Source organism: Colius striatus, chromosome 3 (assembly GCF_028858725.1).
Source record: "Colius striatus isolate bColStr4 chromosome 3, bColStr4.1.hap1, whole genome shotgun sequence".
NCBI lineage: Eukaryota > Metazoa > Chordata > Aves > Coliiformes > Coliidae > Colius > Colius striatus.
This window is the reverse complement of record NC_084761.1, coordinates 43,069,649-43,084,228: the sequence shown is the minus strand read 5'-3', so window position 1 is coordinate 43,084,228 and position 14,580 is coordinate 43,069,649. Positions and strand designations below refer to the sequence as shown.

General features: G+C 38.3%; 1 protein-coding gene across 1 annotated transcript in view; it reads right to left on the bottom strand.

Annotated features, from left to right (window-relative positions):
* The window catches only part of COL25A1 (collagen type XXV alpha 1 chain), a 314,147-nt gene that overhangs the window by 87,446 nt on the left and 212,121 nt on the right, over nt 1–14,580 (bottom strand). Inside the window, exons 10-11 of the mRNA XM_061993189.1 lie at nt 4,748–4,819; nt 3,775–3,882 (exon numbers count right to left, since the gene is read on the bottom strand). Of these exons, the coding sequence (XP_061849173.1) occupies nt 3,775–3,882; nt 4,748–4,819 (180 nt within the window). The remainder of the gene's footprint in view (nt 1–3,774; nt 3,883–4,747; nt 4,820–14,580) is intronic.

Below are 14,580 nucleotides of genomic sequence, written 5' to 3'. Positions count from 1 at the left end.
ACAATCATATAATGGTTCTCAAGGCAACAGTTAAGTATTGGTGTCCTGACTCTGTCTCTTGGTTCCAAATATAGTTTTCCCTTCTAGTCAGTGGTGTTAAAGGACACAAAGAAAGGTTACTTTCACATATATGCTGAATACAAGTGTTCACATATTCCAAAATTACTGGTCTGTGTCATCACCCCAGTCAGCAGACATAATTTACCATTGCAAATTATCATGTTCCATAAACCCATGAATACCAGTATTTTGAAGCCAAGCAATAATTGCTCTTCTGTTAATTCCTGGATCAGCTTTCAAAATGGTAACCCAGCATTCTTCCAATATATTCTCCTTCTCTGAGTGCTTCTTAACATAAAGCCAGAATTTTTCTTCTCCCCTTTCTTCCCATACGAACACATACAACTGTCCATAGAGACAGTAGAACATACCAATTGTACAATACAGGCTAAAAACACCCATTAAAAAAACCCAGAGTTTCTATAATTTCAATGATCTGGTTTATAGATAACTCCCTTGCAAACCCAATAGAGCACATGGCAGTCCATGTACTGTTGTATCAGCACAGCTGCAGGTTCCTCTTTAAGCAGCTTTGTTACATAAAAGAAAACCTGTCAAAAAACTGATGAGAACTATTCTGACATCGTTGTTCTTGACAACTGAAAATTCATTGCATTCAGAAGCAAACACACAGTATCTGCAAACACATCGAGATATCCAGGAGACAGTAACCAGGTACAGACTTCTGACAGCTAATTACCCAAGCTTGTTAGACTTGTTCACTCTGAAGCCTTGCAAACTTATGTATACAGCAATCACACAGTCTAAAGTTGAGAAATATTGGTGAAATAATTTAAAGAGTTTCTATCATATTTTATTGTCTTCTTATCAGAAAAAAAAAATTCCTCATCTTCTTTCACTTCTTTTTGGAGGTGTTAAAGTTTAAGTATTTGTGCTGGTGTGTGATGGGAAGGAAGGCACTTATTCTAGACATCACTTTGTAGGAAGACAATCATGTTTTCCTTTCAACAGATTCTTCTGTTGACATCCAAAGAAAGATGTAGCAGAAAGTTTCACAGCCCTTTCTTACACCCTTACTCTTCCTTGGTGCTGTCTCCTCTGGCAATAGGCCCAATAGCATTTCCCTAACATTTCCACCTCCTCAGCTCTACAGATTTCCTGCCTGAGAAATCAACACATTCTCATCTCTAGAAGCATTAAGTATCAGTAACAGGATGCTACACTCCTGGTATACAAGGTGGTGTTGACACAGATGGAGACGTGTGGGCACAGATGAAGATATGTAGGCACAGACGGAGATATGTGGGCACAGATGGATAAGTGGGCACAGAGGCTGCTCCTCAACCTTGCCATATAGTGAAAGAGAAGTAACGGTGGCTGCTGGCATTGCTCCTGGTGCCTTGCTACCTTGGCTGACTGACTTTCTCAGGCTAAACAGTGAGTGTATGGGCATAGGGGAAAGCAAGGGCCAAGACATCATTTTAATAGCCTTGGTGATTGTAAAGTTCCATGCTTGAGGAGGGCAGGCTGGAATAGAAGCCTCTGCTTTGCCTAGCACTGTAAAAGAAGAAATGACTACCTTCTAACAGTGATTGGCCACTGTAAGGACATCCTACTACAGCTGAGTCATGCTGCAACATCCCTACTCATAAACACTATGGCTTTTGTTCTGTATTTCAGCTGTTCAGCTCAAAGGTCCATTCAAGCCTTTTAGAAATAAAAAGCTGTCACTACCTCTTGGTTCAACTGGGTATCACATAATCACGGAGGTGTAAGTCTTTTGAGGATCAGGAACATTAACATGAGAGTTCAACACAGTAGCAAGGAGAAAGATAGTAACAACAGAAACCTGGCTTGTAGTGTCCAGTGGTAAGACAAGGGGTAATGAATATAAACTGGAATACGAAAAGTTCCACTTAAGGAAAAGTTTCTTTCCTGTGAGGGTGAGCCCTGGTACAGGCTGCCCAGGTAGGGTGTGGAGTCTCCTTCTCTGGAGGTTTTCAAAACCCACCTGCATGCGTTCCTGTGTGACCTGATCTAGATGAACCTGCTTGAGCAGAGGTGTTGGACTAGATGATCCTTAGATGTCCCTTCCAACCCTTACAGTTTGTGATTCTGACTGAGAGCTTGTTTGTATCTGATTCTAAAGCACTATTAAGAATTGAATTTCCATAATGCTATAGGGCTTAAGATACCCACAGCTGGAAAAACTATAAAAAGAAACTTTCTCTTGCCATCTAAAATCAAAATCACCACAGAACTATTATGAAATGGAATGATCTCATTGCATAAAATATATTACTTTCCTGTTATGAGAAACACTAATGTTCTCTTTGCTAAAAAGCACATAACTCCAAGCAACACAGTCACATTGTAATCAGCAACACTAGCTGATTCTGCTAACTTCTTGTATGTGAATTATAAAAGTGGTATCCCTGCAGTCAGAAATGGCTTCTGGTTTCAGTCTTACCCTCACTACATCAAACCAGAAGCAACTCTGCTGACCGCAGTCAATTTTACCACATTATAAGAACACAACAGAGGCCCAGATGAGGCCCAGAGACTGTTGTGCTGCAAGAATAACAAGAAATGAGTAGGTGGTCACAGAAAAGCATCACATAATCAACAGACTTTTAATGTAATTTCATAACCTTGAGCTAGGATTTAGAAAAGCAATAGTGGCAAAAACCAAAACAATAACAGTAGTAACTCTAGAATACTGTAGGTCTTAATTGGGAAGCCTTCTGGATTTTCACGAGAAATGTTAGCAGAGTCTTACTATTATCATCATATTATATTATATTTTTACAATGAACACAATTTCAGATGAGGCAACCTGAATAGAGCCAGAATAGGAGTGTAGATATTTTCTTTCTTGGTTTACCTAAAAAAGCCTTGCAGGGAAATTTTATGCTTTCCTATCCTGGCCCATATAACAAGCTAAGCTTTTTCTTCAAAAAACCTGCTTTTGTTTGCATGCCTGGTCCTCACTTTGCAAGTTCCCTAGGCATCCTCTAAGCTGCAATCCTTACTTGTCATGAGTGTAGTGCATCTGTACATATGGCATGTTAGTTATCAGTCATAGTTTGGGGGTGAAATAACCTGAAAGTCACATCTGTATGCATCTTCTTAAAAAGTGTTTAATCATCCGATCACAAAGTGCCAAAGTCAGTGGGCCTGACTCTGTGCCTAAACCAAACAGTAAGCGATATATTGGATTCTACTGATTCTTCTAATGAAATATGGGGTATAAGTCAAAGAAAATGGTACTATTCTACTTGTGTAACAATGGCAGAATTTGACTCCAAGCTTCATCATCCTTTGGGCAGCATTTAGCAGTTTATTACTTTTATTCCATGGTTTATGAAGCTAAACCATTAGGTATAGAGAAGTCATGTCCATACACACTATGATGTCCCAAATTCAGCTTTATCTTGTCTGAGAAGAAACATTTACTGTTTGTGGAGACGGACAGACCCTTCTCACACAGCTATTAAACATCAATGAGCAACTGAGAAACCTTAGAATGTGCAAGGAACTGTCAGCAGCAGGAGGCAGGGAACCAAGGTGTTGCTCTTGGCTCTGTTATGAACTTGCTCTGTGTGTGGGTCTTTAGGTACACCATGAAATCTGTCTGCAATTCAGCTTCCACATGATTTACTTGCCAATCTTACCTCAGAAAACACCTTTGAAACTGAGCTGGCATACACTTGAGAGGAATTTGGACACCATGACAGCAACAGATAAACTTACTGGTATGCCAGGCATCCCTCGAGGACCATCTTTGCCGGTATCTCCTGGGGGACCTCTAGGTCCTGGTGGCCCTGGAGGCCCAGGGGGTCCAGCTTGTCCTTGGTCCCCCTGAATTGGGAAAAAACTCATAATAAATTTGCTTTGAAAACATCAACTATACAAAAAGACATTTATTTACCCAGAAAGAGCACAAGACAGAAGTTGCCAAACGCTGGACAGTGGCTTCACAGCTTATGGCAGAGACTGCACTTTGCCTTGAAGACCAAGGGATTATATCTGTTCAGTGCAATCAGCCACAGAACAAGGTTTCAATTCTATGGTACTTGTCCTACTGTAGGACGTGTCAAAATTTGAGATAACTTTCACAATGTTTTACTCATCTAGTTCTCCATAGCAAGTAATTGTTCTCAACAAGCTGTTTGCTTCACAATTGGCATAATCATAAGAAAGTTGAGGTAAAAAAGAAAAGCAGCATATGAGAATATAGCATCTGCATGGCAATTTTCCAACTTCATCAATGACGCACGGATAGATTTAAAAAATGAGTAGAGATAATAACTGCTTTTTCATGAAATTGTACATAATTTTTCATCTGCTTTGGGGAGCTGTTTATAGTGTCAATCTGCTCATTCTCTTAATGATTTTACTTATTAATTTGTAAAATACAATTTTCAAGAGAGTTGCCAAAACATATTACCTTCCACTTAAGAAAAAGACACCAAAGAATGGTGCTGGAGTTTTTTAATTTCCAACACAACACTGCAAACCACTGTAAGACACTGACCACATCTTATACGTGGATCATTTAGCAAAGCTATCCATAGCCTTTTATTGTTACCATCACTAATGGTTGCTTGATTCCAAAACATTCTCAAACAAACAACCTGCTATAAGAAAGCAACTGACAAAAAGGTATAGCAAAGAGTAAACTGAATGCAAAGAAGAAATAGACTCCAGTGAGATGTAGCACTACCTTAATGAGGCGGCGTTTAATGAGCTGCTGATCAGCAGAGAGAAACCCATGATTGATTTTAGGAAACACCATCTGATCAGGCAGGTGAGGTCAAAGGTTGAAGATCAGAGATGAGAGAATTGAAGAATAGACATCAGAAGGCCCGAGAAAGAAATAAAGACATACTCATTAGATTTGTAATAACTAAAATAATATAAACCGGTGCTTCTGTCTGACAGAAACTGTGCATTTTATTTTGAAGAAATTTACCTCTAATGTACAGGACATACAACTTTATGAATTAGTCATATACAAGTTAACTGCATCACTTTTTTCTCCCCGGATTTGCTGTGAGAATTCTCCACTTGTACTAATTTTTTCATTGCCTGAGATCTAAAAAGTATTTTTTATATGCTGTTCTTTCAGCAAAGCTTCTAGAGACAAAGCACCAGTTCAACTTTCAGTCAGATTTACTAACCAGCATATTGTGCCATGAAGAATGGTGTAATTTTAATAAGGACTGGAGTTCCAGATTGACCAGATTGCTGCAATCCTTCCTGATTAATTTGCAAATGTACTTTGAAAAAATCTGTACTATCTGATATCTAACACAAATAGCAGGCTCTACATGTAACCAGTATAGAGTTCACTGACATTTTCCACATTTTGGATGCCTTAGGGATGCAGAAGTACAGAAAAATCTCATCTGAAAATAAAGTACTGACCAAGATCATGGGGAATGTGATTGTCTCAAGGGCTAACCCCTACACACAGTTACAGATTTGATCTCATGCTCTGCATCAGGAGTACTTACACCAATGCAAAGGTAGTGATGGTTCACCAGTGAAAGTCCACCATAAGGATTTATTGGTATTCCATGGCAAAAACAATTTTTCATGTGCACTTTTATGCTGATACAGAGACCTGACTGAACAGGTACATGTCAACCACAAACCTTGACGGTGAGGATCTGATTACTGTGCAGAGCAGCGACTGTGGGGAAGCCTGGCAGACCCTAGAGACACAGCATAACATGGTACCAAAACAGTACAACACAAACATCACAGAGACAATTTACTAACAGACAAACAGAACAAACACAATGTTTAGTATACCCCACAATGCCTACTGACATGAAACAGCCTCTCTGTCATATGGGAAACAGGTATGCACTACCCTGCAGATGCAGGTTGTTATACAACAAGAATATTGAGAGATTTTAGAAGGAGCAGTCCCACAGAGGTAACTTTCCTTAAAATTACAATAAATTGTTATGGTCATTTGACAGTTGTTTGACCATCGGCCAGAGATGACTAATGTGCTACAAAACTAGAGTGCTACATAGAAAGTTTTGACTCTGCTGCAGAACATGACAGCAGTAATGTTGGATTCTGAAGTGCTTTGTATAATTAACATCCTATTTCTCATGTTCTGTTTAACATATGACATTCAGCACATAAACTGGTAGTACATACACAAGTATAAACACTGAACAACAATCTACTGCTAGATCTTGGGTAGTCCAGAATAGCCAAGGTCAACATTTTTGAGACAGATATAGCCTCATTTTCATATCCAGGGCAATGTTTTTTCCCCTTAAGCACTGTATACTGCATATAGTTCCTCATATCCTACTCTACTAAAATGTGCAGAACTTGTACTGTAGTGGTACAAAAAAAAAAAAGAAGATTGTGGTGATTGTGGCTTGCTGTGACAATAAAAGGGACAAATTTTGCTCTCAGCTCAACATCTTTTTTGTGCTGCTTTACAGGGTGTAAATCAGACCTTCTGATAAACCTGAAACCTTAAACAGTTGAACAGTGAGCTCCTAAAGAAAGAAAGAAAGAAGTCTTCTCCTTGACTTTTAGCATAGCATACTGACTGACGCAGAGGCTTGCTCAATGGTTGAGATACAAAGGCTGAGGAACATAGAATAAAATAATAGTCTGGTAGCTCTAAGCTCTCTACCTGCATACACGCAAACACACCACCTCCATAATATGGAGCTGGTGGCACAGCCCCTCTGTGAGATCTGGAATACATGGCTTCAGGGTTGCAATTTCGGACCTGCACAAGGGAAGGCTGACTCTGGCTGCCAAACAAGATGGCTTCGAAGAAGTCCTACATGAAGGCTCTGCTGGGGCAATCCACAGTGCCACAGTGCACGAGTCACTTGCAGCCCAGCTGGCCTGGTGGAAAGCATAAACAGGCAACAACAGCCTGACAGGTCTCTCAGCTGCAGCCGATTCTTTTAACATGGTACGTATTTCCTCTGTCTGTCTCCACATGAACATATCAGAGATCCTCTGGATCATAAAGACCGCACAGGTCTTCAGAAAAAAAAACCTCAACAGAGTAACTTTATGATACATGCCCTTCACTAGCACTTTTGAATTACACTCAGCAGCTTTATTCCTGACATACACCCATGAGACAAGGAAGATGAGACCCTGTAACTGGATCCCATAAAGCCGCTGGCAGTTTTACCAGCCTTCCCATTTCATTCTGATGAACTGTGGTGTGGCTAACTGCATTGCTCAGTGGCCCGAAATCTCCTCTTCAGAAACAAATAGAAAGAAAACAAAACCAAAAAAGGCTAAAACTCCAAACATTTAAAGAAACTCACTCCTGAGACACTGCTAAGACTGGAAAAAATGATGTATCAAATTTGTACTTATCTTATTATGGAATATAAATTAAAGAAGTTATTAGATGGGAAAGTGCCAGAATCTTTACATCTGTGCCTCATTAGTCCTGCTGTGAACATGGTCCATTCCTCTTCTAGATAAAGCTACAGTATCCACGTGATAGAAATGAGTACAAACAAGAAAACTACAAAAGAACAAAAATCTGAGTAGCAAGTGACAAACTTTAAAACTTTTTTATTAAAAAATGGACAAACAGAAAATCTTTTATCGGCTTCAGGACTGCAGTACAATAATTTTCAGTTAACTCCAAAAGTAGCATATTTGCAATTTGACATTTGAAAAAGTAGAAACTCAAAACTCAGGTTTGATCTATTTACTCTTGAATGTGGAGAGCTGAGAATAAAGGAGCTTGACTGGATAATATACTGGTTTGCCATGAAAGGTTTCCTTTCTTGACAAGTAATGAAAGAATTTTCAAAGTTCTGTGCAGCTCCACACAAAAAATTTACGTAGAGCACTTCAATACTCCAGTCCCAGAATTCTCAATGCTTCCCAATACCACACAGAAAAGTTTAAGAGTAGCTATCAGTACTGCATTTTCTGCCTATATAAACAATGTATGAGAAAAGAGGATGACCTCATTCTTCCATCAGCATTCTAATAGCTTGTTTCAGCTTGTTCCCAAGTAGGACATAGATTGCTTTCCTTTGCCCAAAGCAGGCATAATCTCAGACCTAATGGTCAGAGACATGCAATGCCAGCATGGACCTGGATCATTATCTCCCCACATGCAACACAAGTATCTGGAGAGAGCCAGAAACATGGGAATATTAAATGGAACTCAGCAAAGAAACTATAGTTTTCGCAAGTGTGGGAGGCTTTAGAAAGCATTGCATCTTCTGGCATCCATGAAAGATAATGTTGGCACACACTGAGCTTCTAAAAAGGCATAAAAAGAGCTATCCTTCCCACAAAATGAGTTCTCTCCCTTTCCTGTCACTCTGCTATAAATATAGCTGCAAATATCCCCTAGATTTGTTTTATTTTTTTATCTATCTAAAGCTGTTCTCAATGATGGATTCAGAGTTACTCAATTTTCTCTTTATTTGGTTTGATTTTTGGACTCCACATAGGAAGGGCTCTTGTTCTGCACCCTGGGAGGCCCTCACAGAATATAAAACATACAGTGATCAACAGCGCCCATTGGCCCACTAAATTCCTCTGATGACAGCAACTCAAGCTCACCCTGAAATGCTAGCTGGTTATAATTTCTAAATTAGCACATTTGTTGCATGTCTCATTGCAATTTTTGCCCAAATGCCAAGCAAAACATAACTTGGTGGAGACCAACAGGCATTTGACCACATAATTCAGTGTCTCCATTACCTACCTGGAGGTGTAGGTAAAGTCTACTCATCCCCAAACAATGATTACTGAAGAAACTGAAGGATGCCAGAACATTGTATCATTCCCTCTGTCTGATCTTTTTACTTAGACGGAGTAATTCTCCCATTACATCTATCATAGCCTCCAAAGATACAATTCCCACTAGCAGATTTTTCACAACACATTCAGCTTTGTGCATTGGTCTACATGAGGTCAATATTATATGGTCTTCACAACCTTGTCATATGGCAAGTAAAATAACATGAAGCAACAGCATTACTAGTCTTACACTATGCTATGTACACTCCATTTTGACTATTGTATTTGCTTAGGAGAGTAAATGTCACAGTCCTCCTTAGGATTTTCCTTCTGACCTGCCAATAAACCCTAGCTGCACAAGCTTACATGTTCCTGTGAAGACGTGGCAAATGAGACGGGAATTACCACCTGCTGTCCACTTGCACTTCCTAAGGTTACAGCCAGCTGCTGCTATTTCACATCAAATCGCACAGGCTTCAGGCCAGAGTGATCCTGACACTCTTTATGGCCATTTTACCTCCCCCTAACACCATCTCCAGTTCTAATTAATCCCGCAGCTCGAGTGCCAGTCCTGCAGCTAATTACTGTACCTGCCCTGGGGAATATAGTGTTTGGTATCACCCTGTACAGTGCCATGGACTCTCAGTGGGAGCTCTTTTATGTAATCCTTTTTATCGTAACTACTGCTTACCATCAGCAAATCTGCTAACTAAAACAGTATACCACAATAACACAAAGATCCAGGAATTTCACTTAGGCCATCATTCAATAAAGAGTTTTAATTTGAATACATTATGTAATGGTTCAGACTTTGTATTAAAATAATGAAAATATAATGTTTAAGAACTAGCACAGACAGATCGCCATAAAAGTGTTATTTTCTATAACAACCTCTGTGTTTTCACAGTGAACTCTACCTGACAGTACAATCCAAATGAATATAACTGGGGGAAAAAACCAGCTCTCCTCTATTTTGTTCCTAGTACTAGATGATTTTTCAGTCAGGCAAATATCTTTCCCACACAACTCTGGAGTTCTGATGAGTGATCAGTATTTGACTTACACAAAATATCCTTCCTTAAGGCAAACCTACTACTTTCACAGAAAGTGGTGGCAGTCATCCAGTTAAGATGGTTTGGTCCTTCCCAAAATCAAGTTGTTACTCACAACAAAAGTCCTGGTTGATGCTTCTCTTAAAATTTTATACCCACTGCAGCTATGCAACACAGGTAAGTGTTTCAAGCCACTTCTATGGTATTTATTAGGACAGGATCAGATCAGTCTGACTTTTGCATGACAGCTGCAGTGTGAGATAAAATGACTACATGATGTTTTCTCAGTCACAGGACAGGGCTATAGAAAAAGGAACAGGATGTACAGAGACTTCCTTCCTCACCATTCCTCTGGCATTACTAAAAAGGGACAAGATGCAAACCAACTGGTGGTGAGTGAAGACATGCACTGCCTAGCTCTTGAGACAGGAATGACAACATCCTTGTCTTGGGAGCAGGTATGTGGCACTCTCTCTGGAGTGTCACAGCTGTTCTGCATTCCCTGGGAGAACCTCAGGAGCCAAACATCAAAGGCATAGCTTAGCCCTGGAGAGTCATCCACAGCCAAAAGGACACTCCTATGAACTCTGAACATCTCCAGTCTGTGTTCCAATGCCTCAGACACCGTTGGCGAGTACAATTTTAGTTCTTTCCTAACCTCTTCTAGTTAGAGCTCCAAGTTACCCTGCTCTAATTTGTTACCCTAGTTTCAGCTTAACAAGGGAGACAAAAAAGCCTAATACTAGTGAAGTGGAACAGATAATTAGTCCTAGGAACGGAGTAGGTAAATACCTCTGTTGCCTTCTGGCAGACAAGGAATCAAAGTATCAGAAGTTAAATTAGCTGCTCACAGACAAATTGGCTTTAAACCAGATGTCCAGTCGTCTTCTTGGTACTGCTTTGGTGAAAATTATGTTAACAGAAGCAATCATGAACTTTTTTTAGCCTTCTTATTGGGTCACACTAAGAGTGTAGTTTGAGACAGTGGCAAGGTACAGTTTATAATTTGAACTATAACTTAGATAGGACAATTAATAATAAAACAAACAGCTATGTGGATAGTAACACTAGTAAAGTATGAATTTAAAGCAGTATTATGTTTATGTTTGAAGCAGCATATAGTAAGCGAGAAAATGTGCTTTTATACACACACAAGAATATCACTTAATTGGATACCATTACTGTATCACCACCTCTGCCACAGCTTTTGACGGCATATTCATATAAATGAAACTAAAGTGTATTTAATAAAAAAATAAAAAGCTGGGGATAATGCTAATTTATGCTAATGAAAGCTGCACAGTCCTTCTATTATGGCAGATAAAATTAATGAGCAGTATTTATAGATGATATTAAGAGAAATTTTAATCGGATATAATCAAACATGATCAAGAACAGTTCTGGAAAAAATTCACAAACTATGTTTAAATTATGTAAAATTAATACTCTTGACTATAATACTATATATTTTTCCTTTGATAAGATGATAAATGAGGATAAAAGTTAGCATCATACACTGATTGGGAACAAAGCTTCCTATTACATTACTGATTTCCCTACATTTGGTGTCGTTACTAATGCCTCCAGAAAATGGATTCCAGCTATTGGTGAAGGCAAGAAGTCAGATTAATTTATATACTACTATCTATTTTGTGAAGCAAACTTGTTCCTTTCTAAAAAAAACCCCAAGGCTGTCAACTTTCAAATGAAACATAATGTAAAATAAGATGGCTTCAAGAGACTGTGAAAAGTTAATGATCAAGCCTTAAGACTCAGTAACTGGTATTTTCTGATTTTACTGATTCTGATGACATGAATAACAGTTTTTCATTTATCATCAGTAGGAGCAGGGAAAGGCTCAAAATATTTAAAAAACATTCCTTGGAAATATATTAACTACTAATAATACACAAACATTAAAATCAGACTTTTAAAAAAAAATCTTAAAAAAAACTTAGGTCAAAATGTATTACTTGTATATCTTTAACTTCCTTTTAATATGGGATACTTTATAAAAGTTGCATCTGTAATGTAATAAATGAAGCAATACTTCTGTTTAAAACAGTAGTGTCTATCTATATGTACACATGTATTTGGATTTAGTTATTTCAGTAAATAGACTGCTTCCAGGACTATTTCTGTCAATATTAGATAATTTTTAAATAGCTTGCCAGAAGCACAGAAGACTAGAACCTGAAAATTTCTCTTGTAAAACAACAATTTCCTTTTAGTGGGTAGCAAAAAAGTAGAAAATAGCTGGAACACAAGAAACTCCACTTGAACATGAGGAAAAACTTCTTTCCTGGTCAAGTGAGAGAGCCCAGGGAGGTTGTGGAGTCTGCTTCTCTGGAAGTTTTCAAAACCTTCCTGGATGTGTTCCTGTGCAACATGAGCTAGGTGGGAAATTGGACTAGATCTCTAGAGGTTCCTTCCAACCCGTACCATTCTGTGATTCTGTGAAATATTATTAAAAGTAAACAAGGAAGGGGAAAGGGGTAAAAAGAAGAGAACATTATGCCACTACTTGAACCTAACTCTTTTAAAAGTACACAAAGAATCTTTTCCATCTTCAGGTCAATAAAAGTTAACTACTGAGTACCTTTCTTTTCTAGAACTTAATATCTCCTGCTGAAGGTATTTTAGAGATGTTATCAGTTCTGTGCAGACCCAGCTGCTAGGAAAATTTAGTTAAACATTCCAAATGAAAAAATAATTTTATGGAAATACTTAAGTATGGCTTCTGGGTGGTTTCTCATTGTACCTAGACCAAAACCAATTTAAAGGCACCTGCCAGCTCATGATTTCTAGACATGATAAACAAGGAATTGTTCATGTACCTAAACTAAAGAAAAGAAGATATTTATTACGTCTTTCACAGAAGGATGAAAACCAGACAGATCAGATACATTCAGTACTGGTTGTTCCATTCCCAAACAGCCATCTCTGAAGATCTATTTCCATTAATCAGGGTACAATCTCTACTTGGAAAACATATCCTTTGCAATCCTACCATTGTGAAATCTTCAAAGTTTTTTTTTTTAAACTGGAGCTGAGCAACTGGAACTCAGCAGTGGACTGACATCAGCATTTATTCTAGTAGTCCACAGGCTCAAACACATAATTTTTAATTTTATCATGGCTCAGGACAGTAATGCAAATCTCTATGGACATGTCATGAAGCCATGTCCTCTGCAAAAGAAAAGTATTCAAAAGATTTACTAATAGTACTGTTTCTTACATTAGCATTTGACCTAAATATTTAGTGTACCAAAACATTAGAGTAATGAGTAGAGAGCTCATATAAAAATATAAAAAGAGATCAAAAAAGCTTTTTTTTTCAAATAAGATTGAGCCTTTTGAATACATCCACCATTACCTTATCTGTGGTTGTAATGAGTTTTGTTACGGAGCCACATGTGCTTGGTAACAGGGGGAGGGGTCTGCACTACTGCCCCCATAAACTGTTCCCAAAACTTATCCTGGCTCTGATTTTGGATCCACTTCAGGCCAATCTGGTGCCTCTGCCATCACTACTTAAGAAGACAAACCTACGGTGAGTAGGAGATGGAAGATTAGGGCAGGGTGGAGGTGGTCACACAAACTCTGCAGTCAAACTCTGCAGTTAGAGAAGGAGGAAGGGAGGAGGAATGCCAGACCAGAGTAGCTGGTTGTCCTTTTAATCATTCGCCGTGCTCTCTGTTTCTTTTGGTGGGGTATTTCTGTTTGCTATGTTTTTGGTTGGCAGCGGATTAAATTAAGTTTCCTCTTCTTCTCCAAGTTGAGTAGTCCTGTCTATTTTGCCTGGGACCATAAGTGGTGATTGAGCCCTCACTGTAGATTAAGTCACATGGCATGATGAACTTGTAGCCCTTATACAATCTCTGTATGATTGAGACTGATTAGAAGATTACTTCCAAATACTTAACAAAACCCTTCAGATCCCTTAAAAAAAGAATAAAGAGATTACACCCATTAGTCTATAAATACAAGTGTCTGACTGCTGGGTGGTAATGCAGGGTCAGGTTCCTACTAGTGTATTAATTTGCTGAAGCTATTTTCAAGAAAAACTGAACTTCAAGTCAGTTCCATGGAATCTCATCATGTCCAATGACTGTGGGTAAAAAGTTTTGAGATAACTGATTACTAGATTTATAGTTTTAAAACTATTTCAGAAAGAAAGATCTCTCAAAAATCTCAAGGTGAAAACTTGGATGGGGACAGAAAGCAACAACTCTCAGCTCACAAATATTTTTCTCTTCAACAGGATTTTAAAAGCTTAAGGTTTCATCTTGTCCTGGACAATCTTGATACTTTTACTTTGGTTTCTTTTACTAATAAAAATGCCTGGAGGAAAGAAAGCAGCTTTTATAAATAATATGAGTAATTTTGAAATTTCAGTCATAGAAATGACGTGGAAAGACAAAAATCTTTGCTAAGCTAAATGCTATTTTGAAATCAATACGTAAAAATATAAACCAAGAAAAACTTCACACTCCTTATCTGTAAAGGACAAATTAGCTTTAAAATATCCATCACTTTTAGGTATTATATCCAGGATGTCTGAAAACTTATAAAATCTAATTGTTGATGTCATCCAATAGTCACTTTCAGGTACAATATTTCTCTAAAAAAACATGGTATGATATTATCTTCAAAACCATTTATTTTACACAGGTAGTGATGGAAAACTATGTGCAAAGGTAACCAACCTTTAAACGGTTTAAATGGA